Here is a 21,381-nt window from a genome sequence, read left to right as displayed (position 1 = left end):
CTATTTACCATCATAACATGCTGATTAAAGATTTGCCTGCAGTGGAAGGTTACACGATTCCTGGGCAAACCGTTTTTGCAAGAGTAATTTTATTTTAAAAAAGCGCAAAATCGAATACAACGATAATGACTTGACAGGACCGTAGCAGTACCCTCTGGAGTGATATTATTCTTTTCACTGTGATATTAATATATCCCAAATATAGTATCACGCCATAACCCGGGGAATCAAATAAATTAAAAACTGCAGCTCAATATCCTTGAAATCGAATGCCACAACCACACACACCCGCCCCTGTTATAATCAGTTCTCAGGAATGAATAATGATTTTTATATGTTTAAAACCCCAAGTATCTTGCATACTCATACACTCCTCAAACTACCCGTCTGGCAAAGATGCTGTCTGACAGCTCGTCACATGTGAGCCCTCTCGCCCGCTACCTTCCCTGAAGCATTCTGTTCAAATGGGTCAGCTGACTGGAGACAAGCTTCCATACTGTTAACTTACACTGCTGATATGCAGGCAACTTATCCATCACTAGGGTGGCTGCTTTATAAAATTAAAATAAAAAAAACCGTACCCTATCGCAAAACGTTATCAGACATCTTTCTGTTTTATACCGGTCGTCTTGTCAAATTATATATCAGTGTAGCGGCAAGAAACGTGCTCTTATGCTCTCAACATGAGCTAGGAGAGCTTTCTACTTCTCCTGACCTCTAAGTGAAAAAACGACAAAAGGTTGAGCTCTACCGTAGGTTAACAGAGGGAGGAACAATGTGGGTTTCATTGAAAGGCAGGCTGCACCGCGTGGTGGTAACGTTTCAGGAAAAAACACACCTGCCTTGACATTAATTCCTCCTGTGATGTTAATGAAAGTTTAGTTTATATAGCGCCTTTAAGAGTTCCACCTCAAAGCGCCTTACAGTAGGTGTAAAAAAAAGGACGAAAGACAGTTGTAGGGGATAGCAAGTTGCAAAAATAACAATGTAAGAAAGAGCAGTTAGCGGTGTAGCAGAAGATACGTGGTCATGAGAAAGCCAAGACAACACAGACACTAATTAAATAAAAGCCTTTCCGGGAAAGTCAGTGATAGCAGGACCTAGCGCTTGCGAATTCAGGTTCAGCCTTGCAATTCGCTTTCAGACTTTTCTCTCTCTATTCACAACGCGACAAAATCATGCTGCCGACGACATTCTCCGAATGCTTTCTTCCATCGTTTCGCGAAAAGACAAAACTGCGCTGCAGGTATCAAAAATATGTTTTCTCTCTCTCTCTCTCCTGGGTGTTCCCAGGGCAGCGAAGTGCATCCCGGTCTTCATCGGTGTGATTTGTTCTGTCAGACTGTACAGTGAGGCGCATCGCTCTACCCACGCACCTCTGGGGCTGCAAGGGAAATCTCACACGCCCCTTTATCGCCCACGCCACGCCGCAGATGAGAAGCCTCAGAGGACCGCAGACAGGCAGGGGGCAATTATTGTGCTCACGGGCCTCTTGTTGAGCCTTCGTCCTCCGTGAAAATCCCCACACACACTTAAAACACGTCCTCACAACTCCCGATGTAGTGTCGACATGCAAAAACAACGCGAAGTCTTCTACCGTACACATTCCGGCCACTGTGGTCTTCAAAGTCGGTGAGGGTCTAATAGCTCATAACGAGGGGGGCAATTCGCGTTTGTGCTACCGTCATAAAAGAGAAGTAGTTGTGTCTGACGGCGTGACAACGCCAGACTGCCTTCTGTCGTCACTGCTGGAGACAGGCTTGGCCAGTACTGTCCACTTGTTAGCTCGCCCTTCAGTTTCCACCAGCCCCGATCCCGTTACCCCAAAATAATGTATGTTCCTCCAATTCACCCCCTATTTATTTTATTTCAGGCGTCACAAAGCAGCTATAAGGCAGAGCGACGCTGCCTGATCTTGACGATATATATTCCCCATAAGTGACCGAGTTATGTGCTAAAGAACTGAAATCCGGTGATGTAGGATTGAACATTTTGATGATGCACAGCAGGGTTCAAGGTTCAGACGCCGGCTTATTCACGCGAAAGCAGTAAACCTGGAAATCTGTCAATCATTTATTAGAATCATGACGGGTCTTCTTTTTTAAGATCTACAGCTTTGAGGGACTGCTTTCGGTGTGTGTGTTTCTTGGGGAAAAAATAAACAATTCCTCTGGGTGTAGCACCTGAGACAAAAATATCAGTGCGTGTTTTCTTGCGCTTTAGGCGCACACTTTGGGAAACGTCCCCGGAGCAGCGGGGGCAGACGAGATGGGGCCTCCAAGCACCTCTCCCCAGCCCGATCCACCCTGCACATCTGGACACGTTCTGCACGGCCGGCCAGCCAGAGGCAGGACAGCGCGCCACATCTGCAGGGCACATGCGCTCTCTCAGCCGGCTCGTTCCCGACCAGTCCTTACAATGACAATCCATGAGGACACCAAAAGACCATCGCCTCGCCTAACAGAGCAGCCAGACACAGCCACTGTAATATATATATAAATAAAACTATCACGTTATGTTATGCAAGTGCTGCAGTTAAAGCTCTCGGCAATAACTTGGGTTTGATTTACAGAAGAACGCTTTGTACTGTATATTGCGCGTTCGTACTACGGCCGAACGGCACTCAAACCGACGTGGTGATATAAACACAGTGTACATCTGTGAGGGCACGAAAGGGACGTCATGCTTCGCAACGCAGGAGCAAGGAGCAGGAGGTTTGCTTGCATCTGTGAAATAGGTGTCAAAATGTTGTTGTTCTCGTTCTTGCTTGCACGATTGTCATACGAAGCCATTCAAATTGAACGTTTTTTCATCATTCAATTGGGCGCTAACTCGCCCTTTCCCCAGGATAAAGGTAATAGGATTCTGAAACAGAACATTGTCCCCCGTGCAAAATTAAACAGGATAAAGGGGTTGTATATACTGTATATGTAGCCTGGACGTTTTATGTTTAAAGTTCGCAATTAAGTTTACTTAGTAAGCTGTGGTATACAGGAAGAGTCAGTATTAATGTTGGGGAAATACTTTTGTAATCTCAGAGGAACTGTATTTGCTGACATGGCGAGAAAAGACAACGAAAGGTTTCTGCTGTCCAGGGTTAAATGGTAGAATAGTGATCATTAAACAGAGGTCAGCAGTGCTCGGTGTACAAACACTACTTATTAATGAACTCCGGTTCTGTAAACAATTCTACTGCAGCTACATACTGTAACTAGGGGATGTTTTAGCAGAGAACAGTTGTGTTTTAACTTCTGAAAGAAAGTTATTTTAAAAAGAAAACCTCGTACACTTAACCCCTCGCGTGTTCCAACTCCCGAGCACCGATAATAATCAAGTCACCGCTGATCGCCATCAAAACGTGTCAACCAGCACCGGCACACACAAAGGAAACCGAGCCATTGCACGATAACGACAACAAATGACGCTGAGGATCTTACCATGATCTTAACAAACAGCCCCGACAGTTGCGTCCTCCTCGCCTTCGGAGGCTCAGTCCCGACGATCCCGGTGCGGCTCTGCTTTACCAGCATGCCGACCGTGCCGATGGAGACGCAGAGGAGGGCGAAGGACAGGTAGGCGAGGAGCCGGAGCAGCACCGGGGTGAGGACGAACCCCCCGCCGGCGGAGTGGACGAGCGCCGCGGCGGCGAGACCGAGCGCCGCGCCGGGCAGGAGGAGCCGGGCAGGACGTGGAGACGCGTCGGGGCTGGCGCCGCCACTGCTGCTGCTGCTGCCATCAGGATGCATGCTGCCTTAACTGACATTTCCCCGAAAACGACACGAAGAGGGACCTCGACCTTCTCGCGTTTGACTGTTCCTCACTCATAACACGCAGCGCGATCCGGGCACGGCGATGGGACCGGGAGAGCGGCGCCGCTTACGACCAGGTGATCCGGGGAAAAACCAGTCCGACCCCGTCTGCGTAAACTCGGAGTTGCATTTTAGGACGGGCAAGCCTGTCACTATTCATGGGAAATAAAACCCTTTTTTTTTGTCTTTGTTAAATACCCGTAACTAGCTCTGCCTTGGAAATACGAGCGCTGCGAGCGATAACCAGGTGGAAATTGACAGTATCAGCCAGGTAATGGTGTTCTCCTGCTATGCTATGCTTAAACAATGACCACCCGCTGAAACGCTGATTTCATCCTTTTTTTTCTTTTCTTTTTAATCTCTCTCGGTCTGTCATGAGGCAGCGCTGAAGTCGTTCACGACGGGGGAAAAAACGCCTAACCTGAACTGTCTAACGTCCACAGGCACAGCGAGCGACACCCATGTTTGGGTAAAACCATAATGAGCACCTTTTTCAATCCCGGCGTTTCCTGTTTCATTTCTTCTTAGTCCAACCTATTCACCAATCCGAGAGGAAACAAATGCGAAAATGCGCGTAAGAGCTGCGGGCCAATCGCACCGTGTGCCTCATCCTACAACCGCCTGCTCCAGTCCTATAGAAATCCGCAGCCTGCCCCCGGACTTCAAAATGTTGTTTCCTCCCCCATTGTCGTCCGTGTGCCTCCTCGCAGGCTTGGGACGGCGTCGCCCTTTAAGAAACGGTAACCTAGTCACGGCCCCTAGGTGTCTGTAAATGCAGAAACCTGTGGAAATTAAGACCGGCGGAGCGGTGTGTGTAGAGAAAGCGAAATGCTCCGTTCTTGACGTTGCAAGCCTGCGCTTTGAAAGAAAACGGCTCGGGAGAGTTATAAGCGTCTGGAATTATTTAATAAAACGACATGGGGGGTGTTCAACGGTCACGCTCTTTTTATATAAGGCTTGGTACACTCTGCAGTGACATTCCAGCTTACAATAACGATGCAACTTTCCTTTTCCCCGAACCATCAGGCGTGATCCATCTCGTACGACCATGTGCACCCAAAACTCAGACACAGTATATACATTCTGTGTTAGGATTACATTGCATTATAAATAAATAAAAAAAACAAAGCAAAAAAAACCAAACAAACCCTGTGCGTCTTTGGGACGACATGGAAATATTTGACCTTTTTCTGTTTTATATTAAGAATTTTTAACTCTCTGGAACTGCTGGGTTGTCTTTTTAGTATTTGTGTGTGTGTGTGTTTTATTTTTGGTTTGTAGTTAAAAAATCCCCTGGCGTTACAGATGATATCGGCATTACTTTTAACCATTAACCAGGTGGATGCTGCACACTGGTGGTGGTGGAGGGGAGACCCCATTACCTGTAAAGCGCTTTGAGTGGAGTGTCCAGAAAAGCACTATATAAGTGTGAGCAATTATTATTATTATTATTATTATTATTATTATTATTATTATTTACAACAAGTAAGCAGCATTATTTCCAAGGGATCCCCACTCCCTATGTAAAACCGCGTCCGTACCTGTGCCAGACTCCGGCCGGGCGGCGCCACCTGCTGGAAGCGCCGCGGAAGTTGTCAGGAAGTGACGTTGGTTAGTAACAGCGGCTGTCCCTACCTACCTTTTTTTGTGCTTGTGTGCAAAAGAGGGAGAGGGATTTGCGCGTCAGGGCATGGTTAAAAAAAAAACACGCATTGAAGAGGTTTGGTCCAGTTTTCGCTGCAGTGACCCTACCGCTTGTGGTTTTTGCTGCCTCCTCTCCTTTTTTGGGGGGGGGGAGTAGGGAGATTGGGCCTGGCAGCGCCGGGACGCCGTGTCGCTCTCGGGCTGCACGATTTGTAGGAGCAAAGCGATTGAGACGGGTAGGTGAGCCGAGCCGAGCCGAGCCGCTACTGCACAAGGTCCGAGGCGTCACACTCCACAGAAACGGGTTTATTATGGCGTATGCCGGTGCTCGGGGGTGTTGGCGTGGGGATAGCTGTCACCGCCTGTGTTGGGCGATGCGTGTTCCGCCAGAAAACATCCAGAAAGTGCAGGAAAACCCAACTGCACGGCTGCAGACCGGCCGTGGGGATGAACGAGATCCGGAATGTGCAGTTATATTAGTCAACAGCCTGGGAGCTGTCTCCTTTCGTTTTCTGTATTTTAAGCCACCTATCTTTACAGAATGAACCACGGTTGGGTTTTTTTAAATGCTTTCTTTTTTTTTTCACCTCAAGACTTTTGATCGTCTTGTGCTCTCCCGTGACGTGACGTGACGTTTCTGCAGTCGAGCGGTCGTGAATGTCGAGGGGTCGTAACTGCAAAACGGGCCGACCTGCTCGTTAGTAACGCAGCCAATGACGAGAAACGCAGACGATGAGCTCAGCGCGGTTGGATTTCCTCCCCCCCCTCCTCGAAACTCTTGCCTTGCCCGAGGTTTACAAACGAGAGGCGGGCACGTCGTTGCGTGTATTGCTCAGACCGTGTGAACGGGGCTGCCTGTCACCTTCTCCGTCTCTTGAGTGAAGGCGCTCACAGCCCGATGTCATTGCGGCCGAGTCGCTGTTGCAGCTGCTGGCCGCTCAGATCGTGCAACCAAGACGAAGCGGTGCATGACTGTAAAGGTGAAATGCCTTGATTAAAAAAAAACAACAACTTCGCGTTCACACGTGTTGTGCAAAGGCCAGACTCGAACCACCAAGCTGAGCGGTAGGGTGGGGGAGCTGCGAGGGACATCTGGCCCGTGTGCCCGGCTGGGGTGCCAGTGGTGGCAGCACTTCAGCAGGGGGGGAACACGGCGTTGCGTGATGTCCGTCTCCTTGGCTCTCTGGCCCTCCCCGACAGACAGTCATGTAAACTGTTCCTTCCCTCTGGCTAACGCCTCTGCGATCGTCAGTGCTGGGCTGATTGAAGCTCAGCTCCTGTGTCGTTGCCGCGACGGATCACGTACTGTACAGGACACGGGCGGCGAGGTATTTTTATCCCGGCGGCGTGAGGCACTGCGCCTGGACCACTTTCCTTTTTCTCTTCCGCAATCCGCGTCGGGCTGCCTGCTGCTGGCTTGGTCCTGCTGCTGTAGGAGTCGTAGGTGTTAGATAGATACTTAATCGAGCCCGTGAGGGAAATTGTAGAATTTTTTTTTTGTCTCCAAAGCACCAGAATTATATACAGGATAAACGGCGCAAACAAAAAGAGGAGAAGGCAGGCCATTACGGTCAGTCCGTGTGTAACGAATGTGCTGAAGCAGTGTGATACCAGGACAGTAACGCAGTCATGTCTTCCCTAGGTTTCTGAAGGCCGAAGGGCAGAGCGAGGGCCCGGTCATGTACAGCCCCAAGGACTTGGAGGGGGAGGTGGACCACTCCTTCTTCGACAGCGACTTCGAAGAACCCGGCGGGGACGGGGGCGTCCGCAGGGACGAGGAGGAGCCTCCGGAGGCCCGGGCTCCAGGAAGACCGGGATCGGCCCCGGGCAGAGAGAGCTCCTCCGAGGAAGAGAGGGGGAGGAGCGCAGGTTCCCCGTCCGGCGCCTCCTCTCCGCTCTCCTGCGGCGCCGGGTCCGAGCCGGAGAGAGCCCCCGGGAGCCGGCTAACGGTCCCTGTCCTGGCCCGGATCGCGAGCGTGTCCTCGGGCGAGGGAGAGGACGAGGGCGGCTCCAGCAGGAGCGAGGGGGACAGCGAGGAAGAGGGGCCGGAGCCGGCGCCCCCTCGGTGCCGGTCGGCCCACCACGGGGGCCCGAAGAAGGCCGGCGGAAAGTTCCGGACCCACAGCCCGTCCCCGTCCTCCTCCTCCTCCTCCTCCGAGTCGGAGGGCTCGAGCGGTGAGTCGGGGGGCCGCGCCCACGGGCCCCCCCCGCGGCGGAGGCCCCCAGGGCTGCTGTCGGTGTCGTCGCCCAGGCGCCGCGCGAAGCTGGGCGTGACCAGCGGGAAGGAGAGGCTCCGGCTGCCGGAGGAGTCCGAAGACACCGTCACGGACGTGACTCCCTTGTCCACCCCGGATATCAGCCCCGTCCAGTCCTTCGATCTGGCCCTGGAGAAGAAAGGGCCCGGGAGGCAGGAGAACCTGAGCCTGGATCTCTGTGGGGAGCTGGGAGATCTGGGCTCTGAACAAGAAGGTGAGAGGAGCTTCCCAAAGACAGGCCGAGCCTCGCTAGAGTCTGATGTGGGTGCTAGGCATGGCCACAAGGTCTTAAATGATGCCATGGATCTTAATCGGCTTCTTAAAGGTACTTTTCTGTGTTTTGTTGTTTCCCCAGTCCTCAAATTTGAAATTGCAGTCGCTTGGCCTTGATGTGTGTCTTGGTTTATTTGTTATTGGGTCCTCAGATCTGGAAAACGAATCAATACCTCTTGATCTCCAGTAGGCAGTTCCTTAGACGCCTGACTCGAGCTTTTTTGTTCGGTTTGTTTATTGGTTTTTCAGGGAAAAGAATATTACACGGTACCGTATACGATAATGAACAGGTGGGAACAGTCGTTCAGACCTCTTTAAAAAGGTTGCTTGCACATTGCTGGGAAGGAACAAGTAAGGTTTATTCCGTGCTAAAAGGAGAAGAAACGCAGCGTTTCGGCTGTGGAGCCTTCTCTTTTTCTCTTTCTCACACCTGAAGAAGGCTCCACAGCCGAAACGTTGTGTTTTTCTTCTCTTTTCAGTGTGGGATAAACCTTTACTTGTTCCTTTGCAGCCTATGCATGCTGACGCAGCTCTCTACGTGATGTCTGGAAACACGGTCTTGTTCGTCCTGTACCAGTACTGTACTGTACCAGTGAACCAGCCAGAAGCTCCCCCTTAGGATGTTGGTGATCTTCACCGCTTGAGTGCTGATTATTTTAGAAGATGTGCTGACAGGACTGGCACTGAGACTCGCGCCCGTGCCCTGTTGACTGGGCGAGGGGGGGGGTTTCTCCGCGCCCTGGCACACAGCTGGTGCAGTGCTGCCAGTGATGCGCTGGGAGAAGCCAGCGAGGGCTCTCTGGGCTCTGCAGTACAAGGAGCCCTGCAGCCACAGTGCTGTCGGCGAGCACCGCCATTCCAGCACCTTCCCCAGCCAGCACTGAACCGATCCGGCCGAGTGAGGTCGTGCAGTGGTCTGGGGAGATGAGAGGGAGCTGCAGTCTCTGTTTCTCAGACCAGCTATTAAACCCCGGGTAACAAAATAAATTCGTTGAGGGTATTGCAAAATGTTACAAACTCCCAGATCAGTACAAGGTCGTGAACCTTTTGAAAATCCTGTATGATTGCCATTGTTGTTGCAGTCTGCTGGCCTCTTCGGGGGGGGCGTGCGAGAGTTTGCACGGATTGCGACATGATGCGGCCCTTCCTGCTCGCTAGTCACTCTGATGATTGACGTAGCGTGATGTACGAGCGAATAAATGCAGGTTGTGCAGCAGGCGTTTCACTGCAGAAACGTTCCAATGTGATCTGCGTGCCGAGTTAACGAGCAGTATTTGTCAGTAAAACTGTCGGAAATCGAAAGGAGTATTTCTATTGGATTAAAAGAGATGTGTTCACGAGCCTGCTTGCTTACAATGTCATAGGGCCGCATCACAGCGCAGGAAGTTTTGTTGCCTCATTCTGATATCGCAGAACATGGCGCTGTGCAAGCCTGGAAGTTTTGACTATTTTGTGATGTAAATTGGAGGTTTTACAAGTAACTGCGTACATTTTTGCATTTACTGTGGTTTGGAATGCACTCATCTAACCCCAAAATATAAAAGCAGTGTTGCAGTTCCCCTTGAAAAACACAAAATGGCTTCTGGGTGGTTTCAGTTTACAGTTAGTGATTGATTCTTAATGATAAATCTACATGTACGAATATCCATCTGTGCATTCTATACCCTGACTTTCATTGCGGTTCTCCGGTCTTTTCCGGGAAGCTTTTATGAGCCTCGAGAGGAAGATGGAGAGGAGTCTGGTGATTGATTGTCCTCCCGGACAGCCCCGAAGGAACTTCTCCTTCAGCAGCGAGGAGGTGCGGCGCATCGACGGGGAGAACCAGAGGCTGCTGAGGGAGCTGTCCAGGCAGGCGCTGAAGCCCAGGGGCAGAAACGGCCCCACCAGGAAACCGGCCAGCCCCCCCGGGAAGCTGTACCACAGCGCCCTCAACAGGCAGCGCGAGCAGCAGCGCATTGAGAGGGAGAACATGGTGAGGCGCGCGGGCTGCCCCCGAGGGCGCCCTTTTTTTTGGGTCTCGGGACCTCCGAGTCTGCCTGCTCTCTTCGTGTTCGTTTTGTCCAGGTGCTGCGCTTTGCTCTCGCTGGGTCAGTTAGTGTCCCTGTGTTTGCGCTCCCCCGGGATTGAGGGGTGCCCAGTCTGGAATGTGCTCCTGCCACGAACCTGTGTTTCCAGGCGGCCACGCCCCTTACCTGGAATAAGCCACTTTGAGGAAACTGGATATTGGAGGTCAGAGGTGGCCACGCACAGTATCAAGTTCCCTTCACCCACCTATGACCCATACACAGTGCCCTTCTCATTCTGGTGCCTCTGTCTCTAGGATTACTTGGTAGGTGTGTGTCTCCTCTGGAGGTTTAGACCTCCATGTCCTTTATGAGTGTAAGTGAATGGTTGTGCTGTGGCAGTATATATCATAGCAAGTACAGTGTTGTTATCGACAGGTTTCGAGAGTATCCCTATGAAGCAGGTCACGCAGCGTTTCGCAAGTCATGCACTGGGTTTTGCACAGTGTTGACGGGAAAATCGCTATTCCAGAGGCATTACATGAAGTTTGAATGTGAAACGGAAACGAAACAAATTAGACACAAATGTATATTAAAAATCGAGCCGAGTTGCAATTCTGCAGACCTGCTGTTAACTCTGCAGCGCACTACTTAGAAGATTTAGGAGACATGATCCGAGCGTGTTCGGTTATTTTGCATTTGTGGCAGCTTGCTAATGTTGCTTGTTCCTCAGCTCCAATAGTATTGAAAAGTCTTTATTCGTTTAACAGGTGCATAAGTAAAGTCCTCTTGAAGTGCTCCAGAGCTCTGTGAGAGCACTGTTTGTGTCTGTGTGTGTTGCTACATTTATCCATTTCTGAGTTGCTGTAGTAGCTAATGATACTTTGCCAAGAAGTAATTACAGGTTGTACATATTGCAAGTGGCCCTCAAGTGTAACTTGTTTGTTTTGTTTTTTTTATGTTGCCATATGACTTCATCCAGGCTCTTTGAAATGAGACAGAATTTGTAGAACTGCCCTTACGCAGAATGGAAATGATATGAACGTTAAGCTTTGAAGGTTTCTGAAAGAACTTTTGCTTCTTAATTACCGTGTGCAGTAACCTTAACTCTGATCACTTGTTCACTCTTTCTTCCATTGAGCAATGGTCTGCTCAGTATTCCCAATGAGTTTTTTTTAGCTGTGAGGATGACCATTTTTTCCTTAATTAAGCAACAGCATTTGATTTTGCAGAAGTTCAGCGCTTGATTTAAAAAATGAATGTAATTCCCTATAAGGGGTGTTGGTGTATTCCTGGTCTTAAAGACTCTCTCTGGTTGAACATGAAGTTGTACAGTAACTTCTTTAAGGGATGCGGTGGCTCTGTGGCTCAGGATCTGCACCTGTGGCTGGAAGGTTGCCGGTTCAAATCCCACAGCTGGCGGAGGAATCCTGGTCCGTTGGGCCCCTGAGCAAGGCCCTTAACCCCAAGCTTCTCTCCCTGTCTTTGTGTGTCATGGAGAGCAGGTTGGATATGTGAAAAGGCCAAATCTTTTTTTTTTTCCTTCATATGCTGTATAACTGTTGAACTGTTCCAAGAGGAAGAGTTTAATTTAGGCCAGCAGGTGGAGCTGCAGATCTGCTCTGTCAGTGGCTGCGCTTGGAAAGCTGGAGAAGAGCAGTGTTACTTGTAGGCTCTATTTGAGGTCACTAGTCAGTGCTTTAACATTATTATTGTTCTGTATTGTCCAACACCTGCTGTATGCTGAAATGCTTTATGATATATGTACACAGCCACATACAATACATATGGCATTACAGACATTTCCAGTAAATTAACAATAGCTTATTTAACAGGTGTTTATAAACTTATTAATATAATATTAAATATTATTGGGCAAACTATTGATATCTACCTGGCATTTTTGGAGACAATACACCCAATGCGACCTGATGACATCTTGTACTGATGTAATATGTGTAATAAAATGTCTGATATACAGTAGTTATCTATCTTAGAATTTGACACGGATGTGCAATCCAAATCTGAATTCTGGTTTCTTTTCTCAGTGCAAGAGGAATGTTGTGGGAATTTGGCCTGTTTCTTACTGAGTCATTATTTGGGGGGTGGGGAAAAGGTCCTTTTTTTTATTGACAAAATAGCTTTCCAATGGGAGAGGTTGAACGATCTCATCGATATGAAAATATCTGACTGAACACAAAGTCTTGCCCTCAATTTGGCAGTCAAACAGTAAGAAGTAGCAGACGTCCTTCATGTAGATAGACATTCAGCTTAGCCTATACTTTCTCTTATCGCCTGAGGGGACCTGCCTCTGTGCTTCATACTCTGCACGTGAGTTTAGATAAGTCCTGTTTAAAAACTGAGATGCCCTCTCCTGTGAGGTGTCTATCTTTTCTTGATGTGAGCACATCTGCTAATTCTATATTAAAACAGTTGATCCAGTAACCTAGACCCTGTGACGGGAGACATTAAACCATGTAGAGCTGTTTGATATATTGGAATAAATTGTTAGAATTGGGGAAAAATGTGTCGCTTGTTGGGGCTGGCTATGAACATGGAGTATGCTGTATGTTTTCTGTGTCTGTGGTCTGTGTCACAGAGGGTTTTACTAAACCCGAACCCCCAGTTCTCATTCATTTAGCAGGACTGTTAAAGCCACACGAGCGAGCTCAATCGGTAGAAGAACGTAACTAGAGGAAGTTCAGAGCAGTGAAAGTAGAGAAGGCTCAGCAGAAATAGATGACAACAGGTGCTCAGAGCACAGCAGTCAGCTGACAGCACAGGGCCACAGCCCTCGTTGAACCTCAGAGATCCTGCCGTTGCGTGCCAAACTTCAATGACAAAGAAATAAAGCATTAGATGTTTTATGTACTGCTTCTAAGCAATATTATTATAAATGGCCTGATCTGTTGGGGTTTTTTTACATCTGCCTTGGTAGCAGCGAGCTCCTCAGTTCATTCCGTGTGTGAAATGGTCTGGAGACTGTTCTGCACTTGATCTCTAAACTTAGGACAGGGTAACCAAATACTGTCTGTGATCGTTTTTATTCTCTGGTCCCAAGTGGAAGCGTTTTTTAGTTCCCGAGGCTTGCAGTGGGGGGCTGTGGAACTGATGGCTTGTGAAGTTCAGTCCTTCCGTAGGATTGTGCGTGTTTCATGATTTCAGACACGTCCGGATCGCTGTGAGTCAATCGTCTCAAACAGCGGCAGCCACGCATCTGCGGAAGGGGCCGTCAACACCGACATGAAGTCACTTTAATTTTCCACCACTGCAGTCACCTTGCCTTTTAATCCCTACCCTGTCCCACACAAAAAACACAGGCAATCACCAAAGTAGTTAGAGACAAGAAAGGTCGCAGACAACTGCCCATTCGGCCTGACGTGCTTATTGGCTAGCTGGACACTCACTGATGGCAGGGTCTGAGGGTCTTGTCCAGCTGCTCGTCTCCCTGCTCTTCGCTCTGCGGGGTGTTTGTCTGCTGTGAGCCTGGGCATGTCAGCAGCTTTGGGGGTTCAGCACTTGGTCGCTGTTGGATGAGCTCTTTGTCCTCGCAGGGCTCCCTCTGGAAACGGTGCCCGTCTTGCAGAGTACGTGCTGCACACAGAGACGGACCGCAGTGTGCTGGGCTCCCCTCCCCTGTGCCAGTCCCCTGCACTGCCCAGATCCCACCCAGCCCCAGCAGTCCTGCACACGGCAGTCCAAGATGGGAGCGTGCGAACAAGTGAAAATACCGGGGTGATTCATCAAGTTGCTCGAGTCCTTGAGATGATTTTAATAAATAAAACGATCTTTGTGGTATTCCAGCGCTGGCGTCGGCCGTGTGCACGAGTGTGATGTTCCCGCTCTGTGATCATTTAAAGTTACATCCAGAAACATCTGACTGCTGATCGCGTTTACTTTTTGGGGGTTATAATCGTAAAAATCTCATGTAGCTGCAGTTGAACATGTGTAACTTCCCACCCCAAAATAGACACACTTCATCCTTACATTTAACACAGTTATAGTGTGTGAGTAGGGACATTCCTGATTGTGAAGAACGGCCTGTTGCCCGCCTCAGACTTCGAGGTGTTCACATGAGGGGAGGTAGGCCCCCTCACAAGCCTTAACATTACCGAGCGAGGTCTTTATAATGAAACGATTATGCAATTCTGCTCTCTGGACACCGTGTGATCGAGTGTTGCGCATGCCGGTGATGTGACATTTGGAGACTGTGCTTACATTTCACATTTAGGAATGGTACAACTTTATCCCTCGGCTATTTTGGGCTGGAGTGCTTCCTAGGGCTTCTGCTTACCCAGGTATTTCCATTTGACGCTGAGCAGATCAGTCCTAATCCTGCTCCCTGTGACGCCTTGAGTAGCAGCCAGCTATTATTTTAACACTTAAAACGGGACAGGTTTTATCTAACCTTTATTATCTCTTATATGACGGCACGACAGCTTCAGCTGGTGTTCATATGACATTCATCCATATCTCCTACAGAGTGGATGGAGCTTGATGTACTTTCCTTGACATCATTTTGAGATTTGATTGCCAAACTTCAAGTATCTGATTTTATTTTTCCAGCTTCAATATGTTCAGTTTTTTGTGTTTATATATACTGAACGGAAGAGTTGAATAAGCTTATGCCCATGAAAGCGAAACACTGACAAATAACACATTTTGCACTGAGCTTTGAGATGTTTGGAGCCTGCTTGGATGTTTGACCATCCTTTTGAAAGCACGTTTAGCTTAACTGTGGAATATGTTTCAGATTTCCCCTCCTGTAAAAATGACTTTTTTCACAATGGCATTTGTACAAGAGAGGCATGTGATTAAAAAGCGGCTCCTGAGAGCCTGCGGAGAGGCTCCAGTATGACTTTACTGTGGCAAGGTCATGGCAGTAGGCCACAGAGCGCCTGTGAATGGAGCAGAGTTCAGTGCAGGCTTTTCCTCAGTGGTCCACAGCCAAACGCAGGCGCTTCAAAGATCAACTTACGGTAGCCATGTAGAACCTTAAGGTTGTCATAGAATGAGCGAGAGAAGTGAGCATAAATAGTTGTACCAATTATTAAGCTTGGTGGTGTGTGTTTATTTTCATGAGTCCATAGAAGTGTAAGGAGCAATAGAAAACCTTGTAAAATATATAAACTTCCACCTGACAGGGTGTTCGGAAATGGTTGTATAATTATCAAGTAATTACAGACTCTTAATTAGTGAATTACATTGTTGGAGATGGCCGATAATGTTTGTGACTATAATGAGTATATATGCTAGTTTGTTTTTAGTGTCGCCAAGCAGATCCATATCATTCAGCTCAGAACAGAAGGTGAAGATAGATGCAGTGCCATGTACCTACATTATTTGTATATGTTGTATACGTTCTGCAGATTTGCAGTGTTCTGCACAGCTGTGGAACAGTTCCCTGGCTTAAGCTAGGCATGAGATGCTTGAAGAAGTTGTTGATTTTGCTGAATGTAAAAAAAAAAACTCCCTCGTCTGTTTTTAGGCGTTCCTGAAAAGACTGGAGTCCGTTAAGCCCACCGTGGGGATGAAGAGATCCGAGCAGCTGGCAGACTACCAGCGGCAGACCAGATACCTGGGTACAGGGTTGTCCACCAGATTTGACAGGTCCCCCAGCAGCAGGGCAGCCTCCTCAGGTAAGCTCACTAATCAAGACTGGAGCAAGATGTTGCTGAGGGGAGCATCCATAGTTACTGCAACATTCCCAGTCCCAGACCAGTTAAAAAAATTAGAATATACAGTGTCACTCAATATCATGTTATACCGGTTGTGCATGCAAAGACTTATGTTAAAGACCTAGGTTTTTGTGCTAATTTTATTAAATTTTTGGGGGCCGGGAATTCTTTGAATTATGCGGGATCTCACCAGTGGGGCTCGGACTGTTTCAGATCATGTTCGATCACTTTACGCCATTCATATTTTTTTCTGGACTAAGAACTGGAAATGTCTCCTCATTGTGAACTGAAAATGCACATAGCATAGCAGTTGAGTTCCTGTTCAGTTACACCCATCCCTTGATTTCTGAACACCCAGATTAAGAAGTTCCGCTGTAAAGAAGCAGCCACTTCTATAACTTCTTTTGTATACTTACAAAGAGATTTTCCACAAAGGGGTGTTTTTCATCGCTGAATGGAAGATGCTATCCTCACAGCCTGACCTCTCACAACACAGGTCCTCAGTGTCTCTGCACTCTTGGAGCTGTTATACATTTTATCTTGTTTATCTTAACTGCTACACTAGGGCCAATATTGTAACCATCATGAACAAGACACCATGTTCTTACTTTGATTCGTGATTCTGCGATGCTGGTTGATTTTCGAAACCTCGAGAATTAAGTTACTGAGGATTTAACATGTGAAGTCGTTGAAATTTCCTTTTTTTGGTTTGCAACTTCTCACCTTGCTAACAGTTTTCCGGGAACCAAATACGTTCATCAATTGACAGATGAGTGTTTGTTTTTTTTTTACTGCAGCTGTGTAAAGGAACTTCTGCTGCCTTAGTCATGTGTGAAAGCCTGTGCAAACAGACCATTCTCTGGGCTGAGTTTGCTGGTCTTTTTCTGTGCTGTAGGCAAGCCCTCAAGACCATGCAGTGCCTCGGGTGCTCGCGGTACCAGACCAGCCTCCACCATGTCCAGATCCAGCAGGGCTGCTGAGCCCAGGACAGCTTGGTCCTAATCCCTGCTCCGTACCTCCCTGCTGTTCGCCGCATGCTGAACACGGCTCGTATCCTGCAGTACATCACGCAAGTCTCGTTGAGCTTCGGTCAAAGTGGACAATGCAGTATCGGAACTGCTCAGACCTTGAAAATATCCTTATCGAGCGCAGAACAAATAGGCTATCGATATTTTGGTAAGAGTTGAGCAGTAAATGTTGTGTTTGTGTGAGGTAGTGTGACATCTGTGAGGAGATTTGTAAATCCGTGGACCAAAATTGTAATCCACTGAATACGTCTTAATTTCTAATTTCTAACTCTTGTGGCAGAAGATTTATATTTTATATTGTGGCCAAAATGTATTGTTACTGTTTGTCAATAAAGCTTCTTGTTACATAAAGTTTCTATTTCTTAGCTTTTAAAAGAAGCAACCGACTCTTGTTTATGTACTGTACATACAAATAATGATATTTAAAAAAAAAACTGAAAATAGTTTGGATCCTAAATTAACTGGATGTTTACATCTCTCTTCTTTACATGGACTGTGCAGGAAAACATTTTGTGGGTTTTAGCTTAGTTGTAATACTCACTGAATACCTTCTGTGTAGCAGGGGTTTTCAGCCTGTTTCAGCTAAGGCAAACCCTATTGCACCCTCTCCATTAGGCCAACCCCAGTTTAAATATAAAATCAAATTCTAGTTGATAAATAATGCTCATCACGCACATCATGTAGGTCTGCTTCTCACACATTAAGAGGTATTAAGAAAGAAAAAAATGCTGTTTCTTCATGCATGGATTTTCATGCCTCAGCAGTTTGACGACGTGCTGCTGGATGAAGTCCACTAGGAGTGTTGATCATAAACATCCCCAAACTGCTGGATGGGGTTTGAGGATCAGTAGGGATCCAAATAAAAAACCATAGCATGTTCTTGAAATGATCTCAGCTGTGGTGATAAGCGCAGCTCATTCATAAATGTATAATTAAAGATTCTGGAGATCAGAGGGTGACTGGATCGTGGCCACTCAGTGTAAGTACGGTTGAAATTTGATTTTGTGCAGAACTAGAGGCACCTAGAAAGGCATTGCATTACTTGAAAGCAACAAGTAAATATACTTGAAATTATAAGAGGAAAACCAAGCCCATCACTGTAAAGGACAATTGCATTATGAACTATCTGTTTTGTTCACTACCCCAAAAACGGTTGGTTTACGAACATCCCACATACTGTAGCAATAAAGTAAAATATATTCCGCAGCTGTACAAGACGTATTGAAACACGTCTTCGTTCAAAAAGCAAACTGGGTCCATGTCTGTTTTACCAATACGAAGTGCTCGCCCACCCCTTCCCAGAGCCCAGGGCAAATCCTGAATGATGACCCGGAGAAAACAGTTCAGACAGCCGGGCACAGCAGCCTTTTAATCTCATAGTAAAAGAACACATTGGATTGTCAGCCCCATTTGGAAAAAAAAAAAGAAAGATAAATACCGCTGTAAAAAAATCGGTATAAAATAAATGAATACAGTAGGATTTTAAGACATTCTGTGCTGTCTTTTCTTTTCCAAATGGAAATTCACTTTCTGTGTTTAGCTCGGAAACATCCAGGACTGAAGCACCCATATTGCACAGAATTTCGCGGTGATATGTTCAGACTGGAAGAGACGTTGGATCTATTACCTACATGCCTCTACCTGTTGTGCTACCCCAGCTTTGCCACCTGGATCTCGTCTCTGTGTGGTTGGTGCAGAGAATGAACACCATCCTCTTCCTCCTCCTCAAGGTCGCTGCCCTTTAAATCAGTTTCAGCACAGCACGACACAACTGAACTTCGGTGCAACTGCATTTAATACTTAGACAACTTTCTTAATTTCATCGTACAGTACTAATACGAAAGCACCACCCATGCCTCTCAAGACGTTCGACCAGGCACCCTTGAAGAATGCCTTGGGCCCTTCGTCTTTTGCAATCTTTTTCCAGCAGTCGATTGTGCCCTTGTACATAATGTCAGCTGTCGAAAAAAAAAAAACAATACACTTGTGAATCAAATTATCCAGCATTTAAGCTAACCCCTTCATTCAAAGTTAAACTTAAAGCACAGAACCCCACATATAAATGTATTTTGGACCGTATGCAGCGAATTCTGCCTTTAAAATCAAATACAAAATCGTTGGTATGATGAGTCTATGGGTTTGCACAACAAACATATCTAATCATGATAAATCCGTTTTTTGTTACTTCTTGTAATAATTTATCGGTGTGCAGATCGCGTGTGACGTGATCCCTTTCATAAGTATTGCGTACGAGTGATCCCCATACTATCAAATAGCTCACCTCCTTTCCGGCCTGACTGCATCATCATACGACGTCTGACGGTGTCAAAGGGGTATGACACCAAGCCGGAAACAGCGGTGACGGTCTGCGCAATCATCCAGCTGATGATGATGTGCACGTTTTTGGGATCCGGCATCATGCCTGAAAACACAAGCACAATGAAAATGAGTCGACTGTAACAACATTTAACTTATGTTTCCAGTTGTACTCTAGATTGTAGAGTCCAAAAACAGCAAACTGGATGAAATGCCCTTTGAGTGATCCCAGCAGCCTTAAACGACGCGCAAATCCATTCATGCAACCCGCTTTCCCCCGTCTCTAACGTCGTGTGTTGGAAAGAAGCTCTCCCTTTAAACGCGGTGGCTTCTTCTAAGAGATACGGACTTTCCTTCTTCGTACAACTTGGCGTTACAGCGGTGCCATGAAACGTGGGGTTTTCCGGGAATATAAAGTCTGGGTAGGTGCATAAGCGCAGCAGCTACCGTTCCACCGCCAGGGGCTCACGGGAAAAGCACAGGCTTACATCGACACCCTCCTGTACTGTTTCCACTCGCTACTACCTTTAGCAGTGTCGTAGATGCCGAAGTACGCGGCTCGGTAAATGATGATTCCCTGGACTGAAACGTTGAACCCGAGGTACAGGCCCCGCAGGCCGTCGGACTTGAAGATCTTGGTGAGGCAGTTGCCCAGGCCGCTGAACTCCCTCTCGGTGACGCCCTTGCCCACGTCGGCGGCCAGCCGGGTCCGGGCGAAGTCCAGCGGGTACACGAAGCACAGCGAGGTGGCCCCGGCCGCGCCGCCGGACGCCAGGTTCCCGGCGAAGTAGCGCCAGAACTGCGTCCGCTTGTCGACGCCTCCGAGGAAGACCGTCTTGTACTTGTCCTTGAAGGCGAAGTTCAGGGCTTGCGTGGGGAAGTAGCGGATCACATTGGCCAGATTGCCTCTCCAGAAGGAGATAAAGCCCTGCTCTTTGGGGATCCGCACTACACAGTCCATGATCCCTTTGTACTGTTTCTCCACGGAGATCTGCTTGCTTGCGTGCTGGACCTGGAAGCAAACAATTAGATACAACAAAGATCAGTATCCCCTCCAGCAAACGGCACCTCCGGGCGTCAGGTCGATGAGGAAGATGAGGAGTCCCTAGGATGCTCTCCTAGGAGGTGTTTTCCCACAATGTCTGCCTCCGATGAGAAATCCTTCGAAACCATTCCGTTGAGTTGTTTTGTTTAGTTTTTGGACTGTAAGGGGCCAGTTACGCACGGACAGCTCCCCGCTCTTGAGCTCCCTAACACTTCACATATTACGTCATTCAAGGGCTGAGGTTGTGCGCGTAATGGCGAGGGGCTAATTTTAGGAGCGCACACGGAGCGAGCGAGTCTAAGTACTCGCAGGAGCTGGAACAAACCCTCACTGGGGTTTATCCGGCGTCAGAAGACTCGCTAAGAAGAATCCAATTTATGTCCGTAATTCCCTGACAAAACAGGACTTGCTCGGCAAATGCGTTAGGTGAAGCTCCCATCGAATGCACACATTTTGACCGACTTCCAAAAAGCGAAAACAAACCCGGCACCAAACAAACGCAGATAAAATACAGTTAACACATATGTGTTAATATGGAGAGCGAACATATTATGGGACTGAAAAGGGACGATTCCTTAAGGAACGAGTAGGACAAGTCTTTGGAATATTTATAGACATTATTCTGCAAGGCGTTCTTCACTTGTCTAGCAAGAAAGCCCACAGGAAAAAAAAAATGTTTGGTGTTCACGGGTTTCATTCATCGCTCCGCCGGACGGCTGAAGAGCGCTCGCTGCCGGTATTTAACGCCTGGACACCTGTTGAGCGCCGATGACCGCACACGCCTCCAGGAGAGCCGCCGAGCGCCGCGCTCACATGCCCCCTGCGCCCCCCAGCTCCAGCTCAGAGACTGCCTCACCTGCAGCAAGAGTTTCACCCTCTCGATGGGGGCGACGGCGGTCTTGGAGATGGCCGCCGCAATGCCGCCCGCCAGGAAGTCCTTCAGAAAGCTGACCACTGCGTCCGTCATCGCGAATGCCCCCGAATGTGCCAGATAAAGGTCAAGTTACACACTGCGCCCTTCTCCACTCAGCGACCAGCAGATGGGTGTCCCTTCAAATGGACGATGGCTTCCCCTCGTCCCTAATATATCCAGCCTGTCTATCGCGAGATAGGGGGGTACTGGGAGACCCGCTGGCCAACATCAGATTGGTGCGGCTGAATAAATTTCCCAGGTCACAGTTCAATGCAAACGCCATGTTTATTAAAGAAAGTTTAGCGCTCTACCGCCGGGGACATTTAAAGGGCAAATTAAAAGTTGAACCTGCGTCCTGTCAACCCTGAGCACTGCAACTTTCAGGAATGTCTCAGACAACGTAGCAAATTTCATAAC

The 21,381-nt window shown here is 48.0% G+C and overlaps 3 protein-coding genes and 1 long non-coding RNA gene across 16 annotated transcripts in view; 1 reads left to right on the top strand and 3 right to left on the bottom strand.

The window, feature by feature from the left end:
• Positions 1-5,371, bottom strand: part of snx25 (sorting nexin 25) — a 54,223-nt gene extending 48,852 nt beyond the window's left edge. Inside the window, exon 1 of one of the 4 annotated variants that reach the window (XM_069193183.1) lies at positions 5,351-5,371. Coding sequence is in view for 2 of the 4 variants with exons in the window: in XM_069193177.1 (XP_069049278.1) it covers positions 3,438-3,746 (309 nt within the window). In the remaining 2 variants the exon portion in view is untranslated. The other 3 variants (XM_069193177.1, XM_069193180.1, XM_069193181.1) reach the window with 3 other exon arrangements.
• cfap97 (cilia and flagella associated protein 97) lies at positions 3,802-17,151 on the top strand. 10 transcript variants are annotated; one of them, XM_015345689.2, is made up of 7 exons: positions 3,802-3,886; positions 4,018-4,080; positions 4,193-4,278; positions 7,096-8,033; positions 9,685-9,953; positions 15,473-15,623; positions 16,558-17,151. In XM_015345689.2, the coding sequence occupies exons 3-7, from the start codon at positions 4,271-4,273 to the stop codon at positions 16,662-16,664; spliced, it is 1,473 nt and encodes a 490-aa protein (XP_015201175.2). In that variant the 5' UTR covers positions 3,802-3,886; positions 4,018-4,080; positions 4,193-4,270; the 3' UTR covers positions 16,665-17,151. The 10 variants fall into 10 exon arrangements, with proteins under 10 accessions (XP_015201175.2, XP_015201178.2, XP_015201181.2 ...); XM_015345692.2 differs by lacking the exon at positions 4,193-4,278; XM_069193186.1 differs by lacking the exon at positions 3,802-3,886 and having other exon boundaries at positions 4,009-4,080.
• Positions 13,010-14,069, bottom strand: LOC138241024 (uncharacterized). The gene is made up of 2 exons (XR_011190222.1): positions 13,392-14,069; positions 13,010-13,282 (listed from the first exon to the last, which is right to left on the bottom strand). It is a non-coding gene; the product is annotated as an uncharacterized lncRNA (long non-coding RNA).
• Positions 17,152-18,467: 1,316 nt separating the features above from the next.
• slc25a4 (solute carrier family 25 member 4) lies at positions 18,468-21,120 on the bottom strand. The gene is made up of 4 exons (XM_006629971.3): positions 20,908-21,120; positions 19,532-20,018; positions 18,972-19,112; positions 18,468-18,648 (listed from the first exon to the last, which is right to left on the bottom strand). The coding sequence occupies exons 1-4, from the start codon at positions 21,016-21,018 to the stop codon at positions 18,491-18,493; spliced, it is 897 nt and encodes a 298-aa protein (XP_006630034.1). The 5' UTR covers positions 21,019-21,120; the 3' UTR covers positions 18,468-18,490.
• Positions 21,121-21,381: the final 261 nt, after the last annotated feature.

This window comes from Lepisosteus oculatus, chromosome 1 (genome assembly GCF_040954835.1).
Source record: "Lepisosteus oculatus isolate fLepOcu1 chromosome 1, fLepOcu1.hap2, whole genome shotgun sequence".
Taxonomy (NCBI): Eukaryota; Metazoa; Chordata; class Actinopteri; order Semionotiformes; family Lepisosteidae; genus Lepisosteus; species Lepisosteus oculatus.
Note: the sequence above shows the minus strand (reverse complement) of the source record. Positions and strands in the feature narration are given on the sequence as shown.